Consider the following 25483-nt stretch of genomic DNA (forward strand, 5'->3'; position numbering starts at 1 on the left):
TCTGCTTACGGATACGGAGGAAACTGTTATCGTTCCAGTGAGATGATATGAGGACGCCGAACTTTCTAAGTAGAGAAACTATAGCTGTTTATATTATGTTACTTAAGTTATTGAATGGCCTCACAGGGACGTTTACTACACAGCTGCTTCTGCTTTGACTTTAAAAACTCTTTACATTTCTGCCGTTTAATTCTGTCCTGACTTCACTTCACAGCGGTGAGCAGATAGCTTAGAGGAGTGTGGGGGGGGGGGTAACCCCAGCTACAGCTAGATGAAACCGTGTTGGAATAGTGTGTGTGTGTGTGTCTGTGTGTGTGAGAGTGTGTGTCCTGCCTGGGCATCCAGCACAGTCCTGGTAATGCTGAGACAGACGGTCAGCGGGTGGGTTTATTTTTGGGTCAGTGACTGTGTCAATGGCTGCAGATGCGTCAGAAAGGAAGGCTCTGAGATACAAGCAAACCCTGGTCAGTGTCCTGCTCTCCTTGTTCTGTCTTCTCTGTCTGTTCTTCACCGTCTGTCTTTCTCTGTCCGTCTGTCCGTCTCTCCGTCAGCGTCTCTCCCCCCCCCCCCCTCTCTCCCTCTGTCACATTTCTTTCTCTCTGTCGTGAGACGGCAGTTTCCGTCCCTAAGTCACTTGTGTCACTCTTGCATGACGCACCTGTATTGGAATTGCAAACTTCATGTGCATGAATCGACCACATACTTTGCGTGTGTGTGTGTGTGTGTGTGTGTGTGTGTGTGTGTGTGTGTGTGTGTGTGTTGTGAACGTGGTGAAGACCAATTAGCTGCTGTATAACAACTGGTTTATGCACATGGTCACGCAACAGGTGCTCGGACTCGGTGCACCTCCTTCACCCCTGATCTTGGCACGCACACACACACACAGACACACACACTTCATCACTGTCCCTCTGCTTCCTGCTCGGTGGCCACCTGTTAGCTGGGCCTCGTTCCTGAAGCTCTCAACATGTGTAGGAATGACCTCTTTGATATGTGTAACACGGTCCGGCTGCATGCTTGTACGTGTGAAGGTCCATGTCCAACATGTGTCCTTGCATCTACATCTGTGTTCATCTGCAGAATGTGTGCATTCGACGTGTGTGTGTGTGTGTGTGTGTGCGTGTGTGTTGACACAGAGGGGAAACCCGATCATGCATTTGCAGCCGTGCTAATCTTCACTGTTCTAGGTTGTCACAGAACATCTGGAGGATTTTCACCACAGCTGTGGGATCTTCTGTGAACCCTGTGTCATAAGGTTCAGGATGTTCCCCGACAGACCAGAAAAAAGAGACACGTGTAGTTTGTTATGCTGCATCTATCGATCTGGAATATTTATGTTTATAGATTCAACAGGGTTTTCTGGTGCACAGAATATGTTGCCGCGCACAGAAGTGAAAGTTAATGCAAAGCAACAGCAGCCAGACACAAAAGGTTGTAACTTCAAACCCTTTGCATGTTTTACCTCTTTTAATATTTCATTTTTCAGGACTCTTTCCACATTTGTCTCTGGAGAAGAAGTGTGTTAGTCAGAGAAGTGAATGCAGAGCTTCAGAGGTTCTCTGACAGATTGGGAACCCGACAGAACGATGAGCATCTCTGTCAACGAGCCCGTTACGGCTGAGTGGCCAGAAGGACGCCACTTTGAATAAAAGACATTACACCGCAGTTAGCGGCGTGAGAGAATGATTACCTGGTGTCTGATGACAGATTGAACTCTTTGGGTTGAAACATCACACCAGGAAGTTCCCCCCAGCTGGTGGATATTATAGCATCGTGCTATGTGGGGCCTCAGCTGCAGTGAGACCGGACCTAAAGATGGAAACCAGTACAGAGGGATCTGATCTGAAGTGCATGTGGTCTGATACTGGGGGGCGACTGCTCGTCCTTCATCACAACAGTGACCCCAAGCTTCAGGACAAATCTCTCACCGTCCTTTAGTGGCTCAGCTTCAGTGCAGGGAGTTTTTACATTTTGAAATCTGGAGAGCTTTAATTTTAGAGATGCAGAAACTGAAACGAAGGTGTGTTTCACCAGAATCCTCGTAAAGCTGCAGGAGCTCTGTGGTGTTGATCTGCTGGTGACCGTGGGGACCTATCAGAATTTAATAGTTGTTGAAAGTCGATGCCTCGGGTCGTCCCAAGTGTGCGAGGCATCTAAGCGAGTGTGCTCCTTGAAGACGGTACAAGCTGCGGTGACTCTTCTGTTTACGTTGTCGCCCATGGAAGCAGAAATGCAAACAGGACTGTTGTGTCACCTTTTTGTTTTTTGAATGAGTTTGTGCTTCGGTAATTCTGTGAGTTTGTCTTTATCGCTTTGTATGTGGTCACATTATTTACTTATTTTTAAGGAAAAGTCCCTTGAAGATCCTGAAGGAAACTAGAACGTCCAAATAAACTCAATCAAACTGCACAAACTCATAAATATCAGTCTTATAAATATGCTGGATTTTCTTTCATCAAGATCCATGACTTGTTCTTCAATAATCGGTCTATTTCGCAACGTTTAGGAAAGTGGAACAATTTTACTTTGAAAATGTAATGAGTTGTAAATATCTCTGAGAGCAGATGAGATTCAGCTGCTGCTGCTGCACTGCACATTCAGTCACTATAACTAAATGATAGGAGCCATGTTTGCAAATCTGTAATTTCCAGGAAACCAGGAAAGGAACTGAATGAAGCAATTTGCATTCCCACCCTCGGCTGTTATGATCATTTTAGGAGCTTGTTGAACGAGCTCAGCAAGTTGCTGGAGTCTCAGTCGTCCTCTCGGGTTCGATGAAACTGAAAAGATGTGGATCGTACGACAAATGTCTTTTACTGTTTTCTGTGGGGAATTAAGAAGCTTCGCCCACCAGCCGAAATACAAACAACCCACAGACTTGTTTCTCTTCTGCAGCAGAATGAGAGGAAGCAGCCGAACCTCTTAAGACGAGAGACGTCTGCTCAGCAGGTGATGCTCCCCCTGACATGAAGAAGTGTGAGGCAGCATCGACCGGTGTCCTGACTTCTCTCGTCTTCTGGATTTCTTTGCTTCTGTCCAGCACCAAGTGTTTATCGAGTTTGGATGTTCTGACCTTTACGTTCTTTATGAGAAATCCTTCTAGAACAAGAACATTTTTACTACAGCTGAGCATCAAACTTAAAAAATAAATCTGTAAATAAAAAGTACTTAAAGTCGACTTTGAACCACAAACTACATTTGAGCTTTGTTGATATTTCTCAAGGTATTAAACTGAAAACTCTCGGATCCTGTTAATATTGGCAGTTTGGAGGAACTTTATCAGTTTGCTCTTCCTGTCAATACGTTCAGGGATCAGAGGAAACAGCTGAGAGAGGAGAAGGAGAGAGGAGGAAAGAGCGAGACATGGAAGAAATGGGGGAATACGATGAGGCATTGAAAGGTTCTCTGATGCTGAGAGAGGTGTGGGAAGTGTAATGAGGTATATTGGATCACACCGATACTAAATTTAGCCCAGAGTAGTGTTTCACCGGCAAAGAGAGGGGGAGAAAAGGGAGCGGAGCCGAGGGCAATGAAAGAAGAGGGTAATGGAGAAACAAGTGATTAGTGCAGAGTAGAGTTTCACGTTGCTCCAGAGGGAAAACAGGAAGGAGAGGTGGAAAGAGGTGATGACCCGGGGCGGGGGGGCGGTGGGGGGGGGGCTGATGGATTTCTGACAACACAACACACGGAGGCGTCCGTAATGGAGGTCAACAGCTGACACGCAACTCCACATCAAATCAATTCACGTGGTTGTAGAGAAATCATGTGCCCACTTTATCATTACAGTGAGTCGTGAACAAACACCCCCCCCCCCACACTTGTTTATGTGCTCTCACCTCAGAGAATCGGTTGTGTTTCAGTTTGTGTCCGTGCTCTTTACTGACCCAGGTCGCTCTGAACCGTCTCCACCTGGCTCCGTGTCGTCTGCATTGGGATGATGTACGTGGGGAATTCAACAGATGGGACATGGGTCTATTTTAATGTTCATGTTGTAAACTACAAAGCATCATGGGTAATATGTGCGCCCGTTAACCAGGCACAGAAAAACTGTTTATTTGTTGACTTCAGAGTAAACAACAACACTACAGTCACTGATGATGCACATTGAACGCACAATACTGACTTTGTTCACTTTTATTGTCGCACAAAGCAAACACCACATCCACCACGTTCAAGGAAGTGAAACGATCCTCAGTCAAATCTGCTCCGAGCGAACAAGTTCTTTCTTAGTTTAGAAAGAAAAATGTTTCAGTAGTTTTTGTGTAGTACATTTGTTAAAGTACATGTACTTACTTCATAAGTACATGAAGTAAGTTATGTGGTACTGAGAGGTCAACAATAAGCTGCACCTTCAGCTTGAGATATCAGGGTACAAGGTTTTTGACGTTTGTATAATTTCGGTCTTGGTTTCAGAATCAATAAATCCCTAATATTTAGTTATAACTTGTGCAGGTATCGTTTCTCCAGCGGACGACTTTATGAGTCTGATGTGTATGTAAAACATTTCGAGCTGTCGCTTTTTACCAGGAAACCATTTGAGTAAATGAGAAGTAACATGTAAATAGTTTGAAGTAATTTTAACTGCCATATCCTGAATCACGTTTATGACACCACCTGTTCTAAAGTTTGATCTCTGAACAAGGTAAAGTGGATTTAGTCACATTTTACAGGTGTTAAGATCTTTACAGATAATTTATGATTCATAGTTTTTTCAAACTGTATCTTTAATTTAAAGTAAAAAGTGACTTAAATCATGTAATGACAGCGAGAGGAGTTACGACCCTGCAGACACGAGCTTTCAGGACGAGTGTGAATCTACGGTGAGAATCCTGACACCGCTCGGGAACTCTTCTTTTTTTTTAAGCTTCTCAAAAAATAAGTTCTTAACCCAAAGTTACAGCTTCTTAGATCAGCAGGGAAATACAGTGGGTTTAAGATTTAATAAAAAAACACACGAGCACCGTCCAACAAGTCAAGACCGTGTGTAACGTGTTTGCATTCAGTTGCAGTCCATTGTGTATCAAGCTGCTCAGGTTTCACTGGGTGTCTCTGCTCAGACAGCGTGTCTGTGTGTGTCTGTGTGTGTCTGTGTGTGTCCGTGTGTGTCCGTGTGTGTCTAAATCCATCCATCCATCAATCTGTCTGTCCGTGAACCTGCTAAATTAAAAGCTGTTGAAAGGTTACTGCAGCGACGTGTCAGCACCAGACACAACTTCCCGGCGTGTCGGTTGTATTCCTGGAGTTCTATTGTCTGCTGCTGTTGTACTAAGAAAAGAAACGTGTGTATTTATAATTATGAGCCGGGTCCAGAGCTAGAATACTATCCACAAAGCTTCTACAGTGTAGATTAATAAATACTTAATGATGCATTGCTTATCTGAGTAGTGGAGAACATTTTAAAATTATATATTATTATAAATACAATTATACTATATTTTTAGTGGATCTTTATGACTTTGGTGACCTCTGGTGTTCATACACAGGTATTGTTCACATAATAATGTATGTATGTTTTACAGCTAATGTACTGCAACGGTTTTATCAACAGGTAGTCACTAGAACAACGAGAAAACGACATGTTTAACATGTACAGTTTGTGGATTTAATGTCATTTTGTTTTTCTGAACTACACCAACAAGTCGTGTTGAGCAGCAAACTGTAGAAACACTGAAGCCTCTTCCAGGTGTGAACATCGTGACGGGAATAGGAGCTAAACCAATCAGCAGCCCCGCTCGGGTTCAATCAGGCACCTGCTGTGTTTGTGCACGTCCAACGAGCAAACGTCGGGAATTCACTTTGTCTGTGCACATTCATTAACGGCTTGTTCTCCCGATCGACCCACAGCTCTATGGGGAGTACCAGGAGAACCAAGGGGGCTCCGGCAGGCGGGAGGCCACGCGCCTGCTGACGGAGCGGCAGATCAAGAAACACGGCGACCATCACCGCGGCCACGGGAAGACGCGGCACGGACTGGGCCGCCGTGGGCAAAATGGATACCAGAGTCGCTATCAGAGCAGACAGAGGAACCGGCGTCAGTCCAACATGGAGGCTGAGGCCGCCGATGAGCAAACAGCCGACCTGGACCCAACGTCGTCCACGAAGAAGAGGCGCTCGTACTCCAAGTGTCGAGGTGACAAGAGATTCTGAGTATTTAGATGCTTTATTAGACTCGTTGACTATAAATAAAGATGGCGGCCCCCATATCCAGGATGTTATGGCTTCACTTCCGGACAGTGGCAGGAAGTAGAAATTGTCCATCTTTATTTACAGTTTGGAGATCAGATGACCCCTGTGATTTCTCTCAGACTGCATAGCACGTGTGCAGAGGTTCCTTGTGACCCGGTTGGGAGAAGACTGGATCTTCCTGGTTCTGTTGGGCATCACCATGGCGCTGGTCAGCTGGACGATGGACTACGCCAGTGCAAAGAGCCTGGAAGGTAGGACCACAGATCCCAGGGGCAACCCTTGTAATTTCAGGTTTTGTCTTAGCTCCTACAATCCTACACTCTTCATCCTGCTTGTCCCTCCTCCTCCTCCTCCTCCTCCTCCTCCTCCTCCTCCCTCCTCTTCATCCCTCTTCAGCCTATAAATGGATCCATGTGGAGCTGAGGGGGAACATCCCACTACAGTTCCTGGCCTGGGTTTCATATCCCCTGCTGTTCATCCTGTTCTCCTGCCTCTTCTGTCACCTGGTTTCTCCTCAAGCGATCGGTCGGTACCTTCTTCCTCCTCATGTCTGTGCTCTCATACGTCTCTGTGCCGTCATTACTATTATAACCAGACGAATCAGAAAGCTTAGAGATTGAAGGTTATGAAAAGTGGCTCCACAGGTGTTATTATTCTATAATGATCTCTTTCTCTTTCTCTGATCTCCACCTCAGGCTCTGGAATCCCAGAGCTGAAGACCATCCTGAGAGGTGTCGTGCTGAAGGAATATCTGACTCTCAAGGCTTTGGTTGCTAAAGTCATCGGCCTGACAGCGGCGCTGGGCAGCGGCATGCCTGTGGGCAAAGAGGTGAGTGAACCCGAGTCCCTGTTATAGATTATTATATTCTCTATGTACATGATGTCCCTTTACTCTCCTCACGTACGCTCCTGCTCCTCTCAGGGCCCGTTCGTTCACATCGCCAGTATCTGTGCTGCAGTTCTCAGCAGGTTCATGTCCTTCTTCTCAGGAGCTTATCAGGTAAGTTGATCTCCATTTACTCAAGAGGGGTTTTAAACAGAATAAATACTGTGTAAGATATTCCACATTTATATGTTGTTTTTCCATCGTCTCCATCCGTCCTCCTCCTCCTCCTCTTCCTCCTCCTCCTCCTCCTCCTCCTCCTCCTCCTCCTCTGTGGATCAGTAGAATCCATACTGTTATACAGACATCCTAACAGTGGGCTGCGCTGTCGGAGTGGGCTGCTGTTTCGGTACTCCCCTTGGAGGTAAACAGACTTTTATATCATAACATATACAATGTGCATGTACAAGACATGAACAGTAGTATAAAACACAAAATGTAATAATTTACAGACTCCAGTTTGCAAATATACAAACAGAAAAAGGATAATACTTGATATATTCGTTAAATCATATTAATATTTGAAGTATCTACTTAATTACGTCTTTTATCATTTAACCTGATTCCTTCGCATCCTGATCGATCAGTGACTGTGTTTCTCTTCTTCCTCCACCAGGGGTGCTGTTCAGTATCGAGGTGACGTCCACGTACTTTGCTGTGAGAAACTACTGGAGAGGATACTTCGCAGCTACGTTCAGTGCCTTCATATTCAGAGTCTTATCCGTGTTCAACAAAGACGCAGGTATGGAGATATGACAATGTACATATTGTGTTGTTTTGTTTGTGTGAGACAATAATATGTCACGAGCCAGAGGTCACAGATAGAACTGTCTGTTTAGTTTTCTCTAATTTAATGTACCGGGTGTATGTATCGTGCATTTTCCACTAGATGGTGTCGTCCTCCAACATGTGGCCACACAGTGTTTTACTGAAAAGTCTCATAAGAATATCTAGTAAAGTTCTGCTGCTGTAAATAAAATCCTGTGTTTGTTTGGTTCTTGTTCTAAATGCTCAACAGTTGTATTTATATCTGTGTTGTCTCCGTCTTCCAGTGACCATCACTGCTCTGTTCAGGACAAACTTTCGCATGGACTTCCCCTTCGACCTGCAGGAGCTGCCGGCGTTCGCCATCATCGGGTGTGCGACAGGAAAACTGAGACCATGACAAACATGTGGCACTTTTACTAGTGCTTGTGTAAAAACTAATCCCCGATAGAAATGTGCAGATAACAAGTCTGGCTTTATGTAAATGTGACATTTGAGACTTCACTGATAATCCACATTAGTAGTTTACCAGTTAACAATACTTGTACTTGTTTCACTTCGTGCCTGATTTAACGTCTTATTGTTTTTTTTAACTTATGTGAGGTTAAAATGTTTGTGCTCAGGATTTGCTGCGGCTTCCTGGGGGCGTTCTTCGTTTATCTCAACAGACGCGTGGTGGTGTTCATGAGACGAACCAACGCCATGACCCGCTTCCTGACCAAACAGTAAGATGTTCTGAGTCTGATCCTAAATCTGCAGGCTCGGAAAACTGTGGTGGGAAAATCTGTAAATAATCTGTAAACGCGTTGGTGTTAGTTTTTTAAAACAAGGAAATAACACAAATTCAAAATTGACTAAATGTTTGTATCTGTTGAGTTTTACTCCTTGAGCTTGTTGATCACTCGAACACACTGAAAAAACATGGATTTGAATAACTTTTCATAATTATCTCTGCTGATTTCCTGTTTTCCTCTGTGTTCCCCCCCAGTCGCCTTGTGTTTCCTGCTGTGGTGACGCTGGTCATTGCCACCTTGACCTTCCCGCCCGGGTTCGGACAGTTCATGGCCGGAGAGGTCAGAGTTCTTCATCTTCTTGTCCGTTCCTCCCGTGTAAACAATCTGCTCGTACCCGACAGTGGAGCTAACGCTGTAACCAATGGATGTGTTTTAAAATCCCAGCAGGAAAGATATTCACGTGAAACTACGCCTGCATCCAAACATCACACAGCAAAGGTTCTTTAATATCCATCCACAGGCCCTGATGTATCATAACCTAGAAGAATAACATGCAGCAGCTCTTCTGTCTCTTTGATTTGCTTTGGTTTAAAGTAGCATCACAGGCCAGACGTGATCAATATGAGCTGTTTTCTCTTTTCTCCACATCACAGGGAGTTCTTGGGGCTATTGAAGTTCTAAATCTTTCAAACTGTGACCTCCACTCGCCATTGGACTGGGCGGAGGGGGGGGGAGGGACATGCCATCAAATATCAAGGGTAACGGGAGAGACAGTAGATGGCGGTGGTGACCGACACTCACCACGTGCAAAACAACAACACACTGCGATGAGGCGTTGGTATTTGTGTGCAGGGATGAAAAGTGAAGCACAAAGAGAATTCAGGTTGGATCTGATCTGCAGATCTGCACACTTCCAGATGTTATGCCTGAAAACAGCTTTATTTAAACACCGGACAGAAGAGATTTTAAGCTTAAAGATTTCAACACTTGAATAATCTGAGCACCATCAGCATATTAACGTGCATCTGGTTCCTGGGATGTTAGCGTCCGTGTCTCTTCTCCATCGGTAGCGACGTAGCTCGTAGCCTTTGTGTGATTACAGAAGGAGCTTTAAGGTGAAAGCTCAAACTGCCGTGAATCCACAACTCGCCCTCCTGTGTTTCACACACATTCAGAATAGACAACGTGGTGTGAACCAGGCGTGTGTGTGTGTGTGTAAGTGCACATGTACCCGTCTGTTTCCAGATGTCACTCAGCAACACCTTCACCTGTTGTTTTTTTTGTCATTGTGCCCTCGGAGCAGATCTTTCACACCCTGGTTGTAGAAAAGGTCTCGCAGCTTTTCAAATATCGTTTCAACACCCGAGGAGCGAAGCGATTCTAAAGTTACTTCAGGAAAATAAAAATGGCCGTTGGTGCAGAATGAGGATCGTGTGTATCCGACAGACGCTTCTCTCTCCTCTGAAAGGTGTGCTCGGCTTTTGAGGTATGAAATCCCTCCAATCCAACTCGATGGCTCGGAGCAGAGCGACAGACGCCGCCGCCGCGCAGCGACAGGAGATTAAGTGCAACACGGGTTGTGAACCAGGCGTGAACTCGCAACTTCAGAAAGGCACAGGAAAGCCTATTATAGCACGCCGCTCTGCCGAAGGCCCGCGGAGCAGGATCCTCTGCGTTTAGACTCGTGGAGCGGGTGGCGTTGGTTCAGGGCCTCGATTCAACCACAACCAGAGCAGGAAGTGCTAAAGTAGAGGAATCTAAATGACGTGGGTGTTGTTGTTGCCCGGCGGTGGCGTTATGCAGATGCAGGAGGTGCCGGGTTTTGTGCCTGTGAGCAGATTCAGTCATTTATGCAAATGTGGAGCAAAACAGTTGCAGTGAATTAGTCATTCCTGACTCATGTAAACAGAATGAGTCACTGGTCCAGCCGTCTGCTTCCAGATCCACTTCCTGTCGCTTTTCATCCCACTTTACTTTCGTCCTCTTTTCAGTTTTTTCTGAATTTATCCTCTTTCCTCCTCTTCACCCGTTGTCCTCCTTCATCTTCCTCTTTGCATCCTCCTTCCTCCCCCTCACACTTCCTCTCCTCTCACTCAGTCTTTTTCCCTTTTTTACATTTCCACTCTTTCACTTACTCTTTACTCCCCTTCTCTCTCCTTCTTTCTTCCTATCTACCCTCCTCCTGTTCTGTCTGTCCTCCCTGTCTCCTCCCTGTCTCCTCCCTGTCTCCTCCCGCCCTTCCTCCCTCTACCTACCTACTCCCACCTGTCCCGGTCCCTCTCTCCCCCCTGTGCCGTCTTCCTTCCTGACCCTCTCCTCCACCCTCCTTCTCTCTTGTCTCACCCCCTCTTACTCCTCCCTCCTTCCCCCCCTCTCTACCTCTCTCCTCACCCCCCCAGCTGATGCCCAGGGAGTGCATCAACTCTTTGTTTGACAACTTCACGTGGACGAAGATTTCGGGATCTACTCTTCCGCTGGGTCTGGGCAGCTCGGCCGCCTGGATCCACCCGGACGTCAGCGTCTTCGTCGTACTGCTGCTCTTCCTCTTCATGAAGGTCTGTGTGTGTGTGTGTGTGTGTGTGTGTGTGTGTGTGTGTGTGTGTGTGTGTGTGTGTGTGTGTGTCGTCCTTTTCTTCCAAACCAAGGTCAACGGTGCTGGAGAGCTGCCAGCACTTCTACCTTTCTTATGATTTCTTTAAAGCAGACAACACTCTCACACACACACACTCACACACACACACACACACACACACACACACACACACACACTCTGGAGATTTACTGTTTCACTGTCCTACATGTATCTGGTCTATAGATACTTGGCGACTGTGATCCTTAGACAATTTATAAAGATGGATGACGTTACAGCTCCCTAAAACGAAGCCAAGTCCTCTAGGTCCCCCCCTGGTGGCTGGCTGCGGTATAGGTCACCCTGCCTCCTCCATGTTAGCAGATGGGGACATGGACCAAGCTAAAAACAATCTTTAAAAATGTATTTCTGTCGTTTCAGGTCGTTCTCATCCCACTGATGTTTGTTCAATCGTTCATGTTTCTGATCAGTTTGCTTTTAATAATAATTTGATGAAGACGTCATGATTGACAGCTGAGACTGACTCGTGACGGGTCGAGCATGTTTATGATCAGAACCTTGATATCGCGGCTCGACTCTAGATCACTACTCCGCAGACTCCGACTCCAAATGACATCAAAACACAAGATAGCAGCAGATGAACTGATGGTATTAATCTGTCAAATTTATTATTGTCAGTTAACAGTCAAACGGTTAAAAATGAATGATCCCTAAAAATGTCTGTAACCACCAAAACTAAAACCTCCTCACGTTGAGCCGTATAATATTCACACTTGTCAATCTGTCCACCCCCGGTGTCCTCCTTCATTTAGAAAATGGTGTGACGTGAGTTCATGTGTGTCAAACAGCCTCCGGGCCGATACTCTGACCCGTCGTCAGTCTGTTGTTCTGCTGCAGGAAGCTGCTCCGAGCTGTCGCGGGTGCAAATCTGCAGCTTCTCAAGAGCTCGAGAGCAGAGAAGACGTGAGAAACTGGGGAAGCTGATTGTTTTTGGTCCGTCCTCTGATATGAACACGTCGAACACCATTTCCCCATTTCCACAAACTCAATGGAGCCTTTTCTAGAGGACCCCAGTCTGTTTCCCTGCAATGTTTAAAGTCATATTATGAACTATAAATAATCCCGTCAACAGGATATTAAAGCCTGTCACTCAGCGTCGTACACTTCATCGGTTTAGTCACGCTGCCTCTCAGCTGAGCGAAGCCGCTTCCTGTAGTCAGGACGCAATTCAAGCAAAGCAGGAAGCAGCCGGCTGCTGAAACTCAACACACTAACCACTCCCACTTATTCCACTCTACCTGAACTATACTCATTAACGTAACGTGATGTAGAAGCTTCTCAGATGCGTTGGTGTCCTGATTGTCGCTCAGGACGTCTTCGCTTGCTCGCGTGCTTCGTTTTCTCAGCAAAATAACCTAATCTTACTGACAAGCTGACAGCTAGCGCCCCCTGCTGGATCACTAGGCAGACTCGAGGCTCAAACAGGTCATTACAGTTATGAATATGAACTTCTCTTGACTTTAGAATGAAAAGCTGCAGCCCTATCTTGTGTTTATTCTGTGTAGTGATAGTGGAAGTTTGAGCTTTAAACAGGTGTCCACGTCCGACTCAGACTATTTTCACTTTCCGTTTTCTCTCCGTCTTTATTGCCCAGAAACAGATGGTGATATTTCCTCTGTTTATTTTTACTCCATCTCCTCATTGTCCTCTCTCAAACTCTGTATCCCAGTGTTTCCACTCCCATCTGTCTCAGCAAATCTGACACCGACCAAGGAGGTGTGTGTGTGTGTGTGTCTGTGTGTGTGTGTGTGTGTGTGTGTGTGTGTGTGTGTGTGTGTGTGTGTTTCTGCATGATTGTGCTCGACTGTCAGGATTTCAAAAGCGAGCAGACGACAGTGAGCTCGCTCCTCTCTTGTCATCAGTGTAGCTGCCACACAGTCTGAGACGTGCTAATGAGATTGTATCTCGCACCACAATAATTATGTTCTCAAGCAACGATGACAAACGATGTATAGAATAGTAATCTGCAGTGCTGAGATGGTAATGTAGTGTTTCTCACCAGTCCCTTCAAATCTAAATGAGAAAGCCCAGCATGTGGTCTCTCTCTCTCTCTCTCTCTCTCTCTCTCTCTCTCTCTCTCTCTCTCCCTCTCTCTCTTCTCTCTCTCTCAGAGCTTGTACAGAGGTAATCATTATCTCTGATGAGCCGTCGGCGGCCGAGAACAAAGCCCATTATCCCACGAGCTGTTCTGAAGCCTCATCCTGATGGAAACACCCATTGTCTGGAGACAGTGTGTGAAGTGTGTGGTGGTTTTTGAGAGTTTAGCCGTCGTGTCCACTCGGTCCGACGCGGTGACACGTTTAATCTGAGCCCCTCCCAGTGCAGCCACAGCAGCATCGTCTGCAGCTTCACTGGAGCAGCAGGTGATTAAGTGCCTTGCTCAAGGACAAGCAAGGGTGATTGGGTTCCCTCCCCCCCACCACCACACACACACTTTCCACATTTTCCACTTCTGTAACTCAACAAGCGACGACCAGATCTAGGTTTTTTTTACCTCCTACACAACCACAACCCGGAGAGGAGGGTCGCTGAAAGGCCGCAGGCACCTGACGTCACCCTGTTGCTAAGCAACGCATGATGGTGGAAGTGGTCTAATTAGCGGTAGGTGGGTAACCTGCCACAACAAGGAGACGTTATAGAGACAGAAAGAAGAAAACAGCAGAATTGGTCTGTTATCGTTAAGTAGAAGGATGGAGATGAAAGATCAAGTTCAGACCATGACCTGGCCCAATACTTTATTTTGAGCTTTTATTTCATCTAATTTATAAAACCAAACTTATCAAACATCAGTGTGATAAGAACTACCACCAGAAATAACATGGAGGAGGAGGGGTTTATGACCTGTACTGCAGCCAGCCACTAGGGGGACATCATGATGACGACGTAGTTTGGTCTCAGTGAATCTTTGCTGCTATACTTTCATGTGATTATGATTTTCTGTCCTCTTTTGTCCATAAGTAGTTTGAAGCTCACTTTGTTTCCACTCATCCTCAGTTCTGGATGTCTGCTGTGGCCACCACCATGCCCATTCCATCTGGAGCCTTCATGCCAGTCTTCATACTGGGTGAGCAGACGCTCCAGTGGACTTTAGATAATGTCGTGTAGCCTGCACGATAATGGATCATATTATATCCATAAAGTGTAAAGGTTTTCTCTCCACTCCAGCAGCAGCCAGCAGCTGAATAATATTATATATAGACTAATATTTGAGTGTATTTTATTCTGAAGGTGTTCTAAATGAGGTGTTGTCTCTGTCCTCCTGTAGGAGCAGCGTTCGGCCGGCTGGTGGGGGAGATCATGGCGACTCTGTTTCCTCAGGGGATCGTGTTCGATGGCATCCTGTACCGCATCATCCCTGGAGGGTACGCAGTCATTGGTTAGTCTCCCCTTCCTCCTCTAAGCGCGCCCCCCCCCCCTCTTCTTAGTTTTCATCTGCGACTGCAACGTTTCTTTTCCTCTAACATCCAGATGTGGATGGATGTTGACAGGGCAGGTTAACGGGGGCCAAGTTTGACAAGCCGCAGTCTCTGGTGTAATTTAATATCAGGCTTTCTTATATTCAATTGTTGGGAAGTAGAAGATATTGACATTGTGTATAAATTTCATTCCTTATGGTTTTAAAATTAAGTTATTGAAGCCGGAGGAAAACAATTAGATATCAGAAATGAATTCCTCCAAATATCAATAGTGACGTTCGCCTGCAAAGATCCTTCAGCCGGGCTCCGCGTTTAACCACCAATCAATTTTGGACGTCATACTGTTGAAGCCTTACTGTCAAGTTGTCCTCCTCCTTTCACCCTCTTCCTCCCCGCTGTCCTCCTCCTCCTCCTCCTCCTCCTCCTCCTCCTCCTCCTCCTCAGCTGTCAACCTCCTGCACCCCCAGCTTGTCACTACTGGTCAAGATGTCCTCTTCCTTCTCTCACTTCTCTCTCCTCCAACTTCTCCCCCACCTCCTGTCAGCCTCTCTGGCCCCTCCAGTTGTCACCCGTTGTCATGTTGTCTTCGGCCACCTCATCTTCCTCTTCTCCCCTCGTCTTCTCTGTCGTCCTCTCCTTCCATTACCTCTTCCTCCTTCCCGTCCGAGCATGTGCCGGCTTCGCTCTGACAGTTAAATGTCACTGTGGCTTCCCTCCGCTGTCCTCTCCTCAGCCGCTGACCCAGAAACGTGGCCTTCCTTAAGTCCCTGTACCGTCGCCCTACAAAGCTCATCCCTCTTCCCTCTGCCTGGATCCCTCCTTCCTTTCCTCCTCGTGTTCCTCGTTCCCTCCCCACTTCCTCTATAATTCAACCTCTCCCAGAACACATTCGTGGAAGTTCTCTTCTATTTGTCTCCTCCCTCATTCATTCTATTCCAACTGCCCCCCCTTGTTCCCTCACGTTTGATTCTCCTTTTTCTTATTTCTCGTTTTTCACTTGTTTCATTATTCTGTCCCTCCTCATCTCCCTCCCTCCTTTCTGTCCCCTCTCCCATGTTCATGTCTTCTTAACTCCTTCCATCCTGCTTCTCAACCTCCCTTTAATGTCCCCTCCCTTTCCTCCTCTCTTCCCTCTCATCTTCTCCACCTCTCCCTCCCCCATGTGTCCACCATTCCTTTTCCATTCTCACCTTTACCGTGCCTCCCTCCCCTCACCATCGTCCCATCCCGTGTCTCTGACAGGAGCGGCGGCGTTGACCGGTGCGGTGACTCACACGGTGTCCACGGCAGTTATATGCTTCGAGCTGACGGGCCAGATCTCCCACATCCTGCCCATGATGGTGGCAGTAATCCTGGCCAACATGGTGGCTCAGGGCCTGCAGCCCTCCCTGTACGACTCCATCATCCAGGTCAAGAAGCTGCCGTACCTGCCGGAGCTCGGCTTTGGACACATGAGGTGCGTGGCTTCCTCAGATTACCTTCTCATCACCGTAACCACGACTTTGCATCTGTGGATCTGTGAACATTCAGTGTCTTCACTCCGGTGTCCTTCCTGTGTCCCTGGCAGCCAGTACAACATCTTTGTTGAGGACATCATGGTGAGAAAGGTGAACTTCATATCGTCTCAGTCCACCTACAGAGAAGTCAAACTGCTGCTGGACTCCTCCTCGCTCAAGTCAATCCCACTGGTCGACTCGAAAGGTAGAAGAGAGAACAGATTTTAATACATCGAGTCCAGGTTGTGTAGTTTAAAGTACAAGAGGATGTTCAGGCCGTGACTGAACTCTTTGTGTCATACGAAGTAATTCCTCCTCCTTCCTCCAGAGTCTATGATCCTGCTGGGCAGCATCGACAGGCTGGAGCTGCTGGCTCTCTGTGATTGGTGGTTGTCACCGGACAGGAGGCTCCTCATGCAGGAGGTGAGGAGCTCACGGACTTGTTTAAAGTTTCTGTCAGATTGAAAGATTACAAGATCACTTTTCTGTGTTATTGATGTTATTCTGTTTCTGTGGGAAATGGAATATTTTGATTTCTATATGCAGACATGAACAAGAACATAATACAAGACCATACTGTTATAATTCTATATATACATTTTATCAAAACTTACCTGGACTGGTTCTGTTTCATTCCCAGTATATGATGGTTATGAGTGTTATGATTAACTTGTTTTTAACTGAAGTTGTTTTTGCACGTTTCCATGGAGACACACGGTGCCAAGAAAAAATTTAAATAAAAAGCCAGAGGTGTTAAAATGATGCACAGGTTTTATGATTGAAAAATCGACACTGAATTAAACATCTGTCTGTCAGGAGCAGAACCAGTCTCAGAAACACAGCTGGGAGTCCTTCGCCTTCGTGGACGAGGACGAAGAGGAGGAGGAAGGAGAGAAGGCGAGTCTCTATCTTGTTACCTCTGATTTTTTAACCTCATCAGTCTAACGCTGTTTTCAGACATGAGCTATTTTAAATAATAATATTCACTTGGTTTTGTTTGGTTGTCGCCTGCAGGGCAGTCCGGTACAGGAGGAGAGGAACGGCCCGCTGCCTCCTCCCAAAGCCCAGGAATCGTCCTCTAACCACACTACTCCGAGTCCTGGTGAGACGACCACGTACATAGTTTCTTCCTCATCTCAGTCACCATGTTAAACTCAAACATTATAATTGGTGTTGTTGCACTTGGCTCAAGGACGAAGACTTCCTTTGCTTCTGTCGGAGTTAGGTTCCACCCTGACGTCCAGTTTAACGTAGAAACGAATCAAACCGCGGAGGACAGTCACAGTTTCTGATCCCTCTTCCCTTAGCTCCGTTACACTTGCAAAGTTTTGTGGCACCGAGTCGAGGCTGGAGAGCAGAAGCCTTATGGGGCCTGTCACACTAACACTGATTCCTTCAGACAACTTGAGCTCAGCAAGATGATGCAATTGGGTTTATTCTTTGCTGCGTCTCCCTCCTGCTCCTGCACAGAAACCATGTCAACTGATGTGACTCAGCAGCTTTTAGTCAGAGCCCAGCTGGTGTATGGAGCTCAGCGGGTTCGCATGTATGTTAAATACATCGGCAGCCAGTTGACACAGACACATCTTGTTGACGTATGAACTGAGAAACTGTGAGAATTCATCTAATCATCAGGAAGGTTGTTCAACCTGTAGAACAACAGCTGCAAAGAAGAAAAAGCATTAAACTTGTTTTTCGGGCTTCGAGTACAAATGTAGGACTGAGTGGAAATCGTCTCCTACAGACGTGTGGTGTGACCTTCTGTCCACATCGTGTTTTAAAAAGAGTTGAACATCTCTAGTGTGCAGGAGCCCTCGAGGGAGTTTCTTCACAATTTGATCAGTTGTCACTTGAGCTGATTAGATTTCAGTGGTCAAAGGTCTGTAGACTGAAACTGGTTGACAGAGTTTGTAATGTCTCTGTGTGTTGTAGTTCCTTCTCAGTGATACAGATATTAACACGCTGTAATAAAACATGTAGTTTGAGAGAGAACATGATATTTCCAGGATTATTCTCTACTCGACTTCTTCACCTTTTATCCCAATAACTATGGTTTTAAAAAGTCTTAAATTTAACTTGTTGAAACCTGCAGAAACCAAAGTCAGACGAATCCTGCAGCTGCACACGAACTTCCAACCGTTCTGATCACTGATTAAAATGTTATAATCGTTTATTCTATTAACGTCTCAGCCTCTCGTGCGATTCTCCAGATCGTCTCGAACACGTTTGTTCGTCTCTGACCTCAACAGATGTCAAGTGAACGGAACTAATAACTCTGTAACCCTAAACAGGAGCGAGGGAGGGTTTGTGTGCATGTTCGCCACAAGTACCCAGATGGCGTGTGTGTGTCTGTGTGTGTGTGTGTGTGTGTGTGTGTGTGTGTGTACCCGTCTATTGTGGCCTCGCAAACTCCGTGAACCGGTTTCCAGGCAACAACAGCAAGGAGTTGCTTGTGTTGCCGCAGTCTCGAAACCTCGATTAGCAATTAGCTGATTATCTCCAAATGGCTCCTGTGTAAAGACGAGTTTGTGTAATTTATTTAACTCATTAACCTTCATGTGCTGCGTCCCCCACACACACACACACAGAGAAAGGTCCTCTGCAGTCCGTGAGGAAAACCCTGACGAGCCTCTTCACCTCCACGAGCAGACAGACCGAGGGGCAGCTGCAGGTGCGTCTGCACTTCTTGTTGTGTCCTGAACACGTGTGTGTGTGTGTGTGTGTGTGTGTGTGTGTGTGTGTGTGTGTGTGTGTGTGTGTGTGTGTGTGTGTGTGTGTGTGTGTGTGTGTGTGTGTGTGTGTGTGTGTGTGTGTGTGTGTGTGTGTGTGTGTGTGTGTGTGTGTGTTGAAACATGTACACAAGCTGCAGTAAACACGTCTCCACTCTGTGATTCTCCGTCGCCAAGAAAATTTCCCTTGCAAATAAAGCGCCTCATCATTTTGGCAAAGCCCCCCCGAAGAGCCGCGTGCTCACGCTGGCACTGCAGGGATATAAATATTTATTCTTTCTGTTTTGCAGGGTAATGTTTTCATTATTTGGCTCTGCTCTCCATGCAGGCAGACACACACTTTATCTGATTGACTGAGGCACACGAATACACAACTGCCTCCTCATCCTCAGACTCCCTGAAGTCGAGCGTCGCTCTTTCAGCCTCGTATGAATATGGAAGCGGAGGCTGGAGGTAGAGTTATTATTCGGCTTGGCGGTGAGCCCGGCTCACGGGGATTCAACGCATGTCATCCGTTTACATGAGCAGGAATGAAAACCTCTCCGACAATGAGCATACGCTTGTAAGCTCGCAAGATTAGAATTTGATTTCTGCTGTGCCCGTTGCTGTGGCTGCTGAATTGACAGTCTGATTCTTTATTGCGTGTTTGGATTGAATCCTATTCCTGCACGGGGATTGTTTTGTTTTGTTTTCACAGCAGCGAGCTTCAAATCTACAGCTGAGAATATCAAACAGACACACGGTGGGAAACCCCCACTGGGGTGCGTTGGTCTGGTACATGTCCCATTCGTGTGAACACAATATCTCTTTGAGGGAATTTCTTCCAATTTGGTACAAATCAAAGAACAAAAAACAGATATTTAAAGTTTCAGAGAAGGTTTTCTGGACTTTAACTCAACACTCAGCCGGATTCGGAGGAACAGAAGTGACAGGATATGTTTATTAAATCATAAATCACAAACATGTCATCTTTGGTTTGTCTCTTCCTTTGTTTACTTCCTCCAGGAGCCCTGTCCTCCTCCCCTGTCGGACACAATGACTCCAGAAGAGGTAAAGATGGAGGGGCGAGGGATTCGCATGGTTTTGCAGAAATTAGTTTTTAATATTCAGGGATATTTTACTTTAGTTTTGTACACAGTCCATCCTCACCCACCTTTATTTACAGTCTGAGATGCAGAGTGCTATAGAACTGCAGTTATACTACGACCTGTTTCAGTTTTGAGTCAATCTGGTAAAATCGTTTCTGTTTTTCTCCTCTAAAGCTCGAAATCTGAAAAAAAGTCACTTCTCTTTAAAAGTTTCCTGAGCTGTGAAGTCAAATCTATTAAATCTCAATGTCGGCGTCCACACTCACGTCTCATTCAGGTCACACAGACTCACAACTGGGACACGTTCTCACTGCAACGTGAACGCAGGCAGAATTTTAAACGAGGCTTTTCTTCATCGTTTAACAAAACGGTTCCTCCGGTCCCGTACTCGCTGCTGCTCTCCCTTTCCTCTTCCTGCTGCTTCACCCAAACCCCTGTAAATCCCACGTGACTGCTGCTGGTGTCACCGCAGACTCGTAGGTCGTCCCAAAAGTCAGAGGGGACACCACGGACCCACGAGGACCTAACTGTAAACGCTTGTTGTTATATATTTAATCATTTGCCGTGTGTGAGTCATGAAAACCCATCCTGCCGCCTCCCACTGGCTCCTGGGCCCGAGTTTGTGTTGTCGGCTCTGAACCGAAGCCAGAGCGTTGACCTCTGTGACCTCGCCTCTCGTTTGCTGCCCGCAGATCAAAGAGTGGGAAGAGGGCGAGATGGACAAGCCGATGGAAATCGACGAGATACGAGTGGACCCCTCCCCGTTCCAGCTGGTGGAGAGGACGTCGTTACACAAGGTGAGTGAGGAAGGTCGCGCAGGGGTCACAGAGGAATCCAGGGACGAAGGTTGTTGAGGAACACTTTGCTGAAGGGTTTTCAGGACGGACGGAGAGGGGGGAGGTTTTTAAATTTGTATTTGTTTTTATATATCACTTTTATTTAATGGTTTATAATTGGTTGGAAACTTAAAGAGCAACTTTCTTGCAAATACACTTTTCTTTACTTTTCGTTTCTCAGCATTGTTTTGAATTGACCCCCGATGCCTCACATACAAACTGGATGAATTCATTTCATGGTCGGTTGGTTGTTGGTTCTGTTCTGTCATTGATAAGAACAGAACCGTATTCTCATTTGCAAATGAGAATACGTCTGACAAATAACAGCTGGGGAGAGAAATCTCCATTTAATGGAAAAAACACTTCATTCAGTTTAAGAAACAGAGGGAATGTTGTCAATTGCTTCCATTTTTCATCCACTTGTGTTGTTCATTATTTCATAAATTGCATGAAATTGCAGCAGGTGGCCTGCGGTGGATTTTTATTGCAAAGTGTAAACTCACCATGAAGCAGTTTGTTTTTAAAGAAGCGTGTAAATGGAGTTCTTTGACTGAGAGGTTTGGGCAAATGAAAAAGTCTCCGGCCGAGACTGAGCTTCATTACGTTGTCTCGTATGGACAAGAAGGATGTATTACGTCACGTGCCTTGCTCAAGGACGATTCTACGCTAGCTGCTCAGGGAAGAGATGGTTCACACAGTCGTACCATCGTCATTCTTCATCATCAGTGTCGTGGTGATATCCAGAATATTCTGCTTACTCTTGTGAAGAAGGGGCCTTTGGGGACTGAGCTCATCCACGATATGAGCAGAATACTTTCAGCACTCAAGGACGTTTTTCTTTCTGGGTTCACCTGGAGCCTCGGGCCAGTTCGCTCTCATCCATCTGTGTGTGTGTGTGTGTGTGTCTGTGTGTGTGTGTGTTGCGTCGCTGTGTCTAGACAGAGCTGACAGGGGGAAGCACGGAGCCGGTAAATCGTCTGAAGTCGCAGGAGGATGTGAAACTAAAAGGCCGTCCTGCTCCGAGGGGGGAGCTGCTTTGTTGTAATTATGTGGGTGACCTTCTCACTCTGTCTCCACAGACTCACACCTTGTTCTCACTGCTGGGGCTCAGTCATGCTTACGTGACCAGTATCGGCAAACTGGTGGGAGTGGTGGCGCTGAAAGAGGTAAGGAACTTCATTTCTGCACGTGTAAGCTCATTTTCAATCTCTGTACGATGAAGGTCGTCCATGGGTCAATTAAATCTCATTTCAATCTACCTCTTCTCGATTTACTTCATTCCTTTCGTCTTTCTGTCTTTCCCTATTATTGTCTGTCTCCTGCTGTTCTGAACCGTCTTCCTCGTCTCTTCTTCATCACTTTTCTTTCTTCCTCCTCCTCCTCCTCCTCCTCCTCCTCCTCCTCCAGCTCCAGAAGGCCATCGAGGGCTCCACGCGCTCCGGCGTCCGCCTCCGTCCTCCTCTGGCCAGCTTTCGCGACATCAGCAAACACAAATCTGTCTCTAAACCTCCCTCCTCCTCTCCCGCTGCTCCTTCCTCCACGACGTCCACCTCCCCTCCCTCGGCTCCCACTGTCCCCCTGCCTCCGTCCTCCTCCTCCACGCCTCTGCCCCACCACGAGAGTGAGACGGAGGTGTGGATCGAGGGCGTGACGGGGGAGGCGGAGGAAACCAGCAGTGCGGGGAGCGGGGGGGTTTTCTGCACAGCCAGTCGGAGTTGCAGCTTCGACAGCAACCTCAGCCTCCCCCCCTCCTTCACTCCTCCCCCGGTGCCCTTCTCCCCCACTCCACCTCCTTCTCCCTCCTCCATCCCTCTCTCCACCCGGAGGCCCCGTCAGGGACGCCTCGACGGGGCTGAAGACAGCGACGACGAGCCGATGGTTTAGATTAGACGAGCTTGACTTTTTTTTATAATGAATCTTTTTTTTAATGGTTTGAGTTTTTCCTTCTGTTCTTAATTTGTTGCTCTGGTCGTTGGACTCTCACATTTACCTCTTTTTACGGCACTGATCCTGATTCTCATCTCACAGAACGTCTCCTTGTTCCTCCTCTGCCTCGTCCCCTCTGTCTCCAATCAGCTCTGTGTCTGTACCATGTTCGATTCCGTCCTTCCTCCTGCTTTTCTCTCTCTCGTTGTTTCCCCCACCTTCGCTCTGAAGGGTTAAACTTCCCACCGAAGTTTTCCTCTGTTCTTAATCTTTATTTTACAAAAACTAACTGTTTCCCTCAGGATTATTTACTTGTCAGGGAGTCAAGATAACAGAATAAAATAATGTAACTCCCCACTACAACTCATTATGTCATTGTTAGCGTCCTGCTCTGTATCTTACACACGGACTTGAACCACCGACGTCCTGCTTTACCTCCTGAGTCATGATGTTAACATTTCAACTTGTGAAGAGCTGATTTAAATCAACACTTTGAGACTTTATCTACCTTGAAGCAGCAGCTTGATGAAAGTGAGTCTGATGTTTCTGTCACTGTGAACGAGGAGAAAGTTTCCTCTTCCCACTCTGAGATCAGTTAAAAACACTCTGAAGTTATTAAAAACCAGAGTTTATCTCCAATATTCAGCAGGAAACTGTTTTGAATTCTGAACAGAGTTTGGTGGATTTGTTACAGCAGCAGCTCTTCAGGGTCAGGAAGCAGAGGATTATGGGTAATAACCACCGTTCAGTTGTGTTCTCATGGGTTATTGTCTGGTGATGAATTAGCCTCCGGGGCAATGGGCAGTATTTCCGGGTGTTGTATGAGTAAATATCCGTGAGTTGTGTATTACCTCAACGTTTGTGTATCTTTTAAAAAAAGGGTTTTGTGTCGGATGAGACTGGAGGCTGTGGATTTTTCTCTTTTTTTAAAACTGGCGACCGACCATCTGGACAGCGGGAGACTAATGGAGCTGCTCAGTCCACTGTGGACGATTGTCCAAAGCCCCAGAACGACCTCCACACTGCGAGGCGACCTTGTGGATGCCGCCGCAGAGCTCATCTCATCACGGTTAAGTTGATCGACGGAGGAGCTGAAGGCGGCTGACGACAGACAGAACCCCCGTTTACCAAACACGGCTTCCTCCCGGATTCAGCACCGATCACTACTTTACATCATTTAGACTAACGAAGATGTTGTTTAACAGAACTGCAAAACCCTTCCCCTTCCCTTCCTCCCTTCCTCCCTTCCTCCCTCCTTCCTCCCTTCCTCCCTTCCCCTTCATCGCTCTCATCTGCTCGTCATCCTCTGGACTCAGTTTCTCAGGTGCTGTTTTTAAAAGTCTTTAAACCTGCAGATTTATCGAGAAGCTTTTCTTCACGTCCGTGTGAATTTACACGCGTCTGTTTCTTAAGGGGTTGTTTTCGTCCGTCTGTCTGTGGTTGGTGGTTAATGTATTTATTTATTTCACTTTTAGGTGACTCAACTGTTATCTCTAAACTTTTTAAAACTGTGAACAATGTAGGTAAATAAAGTTTTATTAAGTGAAATGTGTAAACTGTTCCTGGCCCTCGTGTTTTTTTATTTATTTAAACAGAACAGGACACAAACGTTTCTTTATCGCAAGATCTGAACTCAGGGGAGGACGGATGTAGAAATATAGATTTTAAAACATTTGAATGTTTCCATAGATGACAATAAAACAGAAACAGAAATAAATCTTTAACATCTACATTGAATTTCAGATCTAAAATAAGTTTTTAGATTGAATTGGCTTCAAAGATCTTTCAGTGTTTTCATTAAATTAAGAAAAACAGATTACACTTCCATTTCTACCTCAAAAGCAAAGTTGATTGCTTTTCATCTTAAACTTTATTTTGACAGGGTGACAGGAGTTTCTTATCGCCCGTGGTTTTATTTCTTAATTGTCTCGTTAGTTTTATTATTTTTGAAAGTAGAGTCGGTGTCGTTTCGTTGGTTTTTATCTCATCTGTCATTTTCTTCTTGTTTTACGACGACTGTTCAGCTGGAGATTTGAAAATGATGATTATCTAAAGTAGTTAAAATAAATCTCTTTCATGCTTTGTTTGACACGGAGTCTGACGAGGTAATTTAAAGTGATTGAGCACCGGTGTAATTATTCAGCCTGACTGACGTCTCAGTTTTCGTCAATGAGGTGTTTCTTGTTCCAAACTGCGGATCCTCTCGTGTGCTGCTCGGGCGTTTGATTCCCGGGACGAGATCCCTGAGCGGCGAGGGGACAACCAGAGGACAGATGCTCATCACGGCGCTCCGGTGCATCGAGGTCTCGGCCACCGGAGCGTGAGAGGGAATCGTTCTCTTTAGCAGCTCGAGACTCGGAGGAGAGAGATGATGGTAGAAAGTGATGTTGTATATGTTTGTCTATAGGTTACATCCTGTGTGAGCTGGTGATATATCGATTTGAACGTACAACCACACGTGACAAATGACTTCCGCTGTTTTTGTTTATCATCTAGATTTTCATGTTGAAGGAGCTGAAACAAAAAACCCACCATTTGCAACTGGACTTTTTAAAGTGGAACCACAACAAACACACAAAAAGCCTCAACGGGAGCTCAGAGCAGCACTTGAATGAACCAGGGCACGTATCTGCCTCCAGGCCCGGGGTAATGAGCAAGGCAGTGAAACAGTTAGAAGGGAAACGACTGCAGCTCTGTGGAGACAAAACCTTCCACATTCACACTGAAGCTTGAACACCAAATTTAATCTTTGCACGTTTTGCAAATTTGGCATT

The 25483-nt window shown here is 46.2% G+C and overlaps 1 protein-coding gene across 2 annotated transcripts; it reads left to right on the plus strand.

The window, feature by feature from the left end:
• The first annotated feature begins 398 nt into the window (after positions 1–398).
• On the plus strand, positions 399–24265 carry LOC118124679 (chloride channel protein 1). 2 transcript variants are annotated; one of them, XM_047344074.1, is made up of 24 exons: positions 399–464; positions 5845–6130; positions 6306–6437; positions 6583–6711; positions 6882–7015; positions 7109–7186; positions 7355–7433; positions 7686–7811; positions 8122–8206; positions 8458–8559; positions 8823–8907; positions 10968–11123; positions 14213–14282; positions 14484–14594; positions 15877–16090; positions 16202–16335; positions 16459–16553; positions 16947–17027; positions 17145–17232; positions 18719–18801; positions 19865–19909; positions 20640–20744; positions 21863–21949; positions 22191–24265. In XM_047344074.1, exons 1-24 carry the CDS (start codon positions 414–416, stop codon positions 22665–22667), a joined length of 3033 nt encoding a protein of 1010 aa, XP_047200030.1. In that variant the 5' UTR covers positions 399–413; the 3' UTR covers positions 22668–24265. The 2 variants fall into 2 exon arrangements, with proteins under 2 accessions (XP_047200030.1, XP_047200031.1); XM_047344075.1 differs by having other exon boundaries at positions 16953–17027.
• The last annotated feature ends 1218 nt before the right edge of the window (positions 24266–25483 follow it).

Source organism: Hippoglossus stenolepis, chromosome 17 (genome assembly GCF_022539355.2).
Source record: "Hippoglossus stenolepis isolate QCI-W04-F060 chromosome 17, HSTE1.2, whole genome shotgun sequence".
NCBI lineage: Eukaryota > Metazoa > Chordata > Actinopteri > Pleuronectiformes > Pleuronectidae > Hippoglossus > Hippoglossus stenolepis.

Coding starts and splice junctions, on each gene's coding strand:
- LOC118124679 (XM_047344074.1), top strand. CDS start 414: ATGGCTGCAGATGCGTCAGAAAGGAAGGCTCTGAGATACAAGCAAACC. Junction 7,187..7,354: donor TCTTCTCAGGAGCTTATCAG/GTAAGTTGATCT, acceptor GTGGATCAGTAG/AATCCATACTGTTATACAGA. Junction 16,336..16,458: donor CCCACTGGTCGACTCGAAAG/GTAGAAGAGAGA, acceptor TCCTTCCTCCAG/AGTCTATGATCCTGCTGGGC.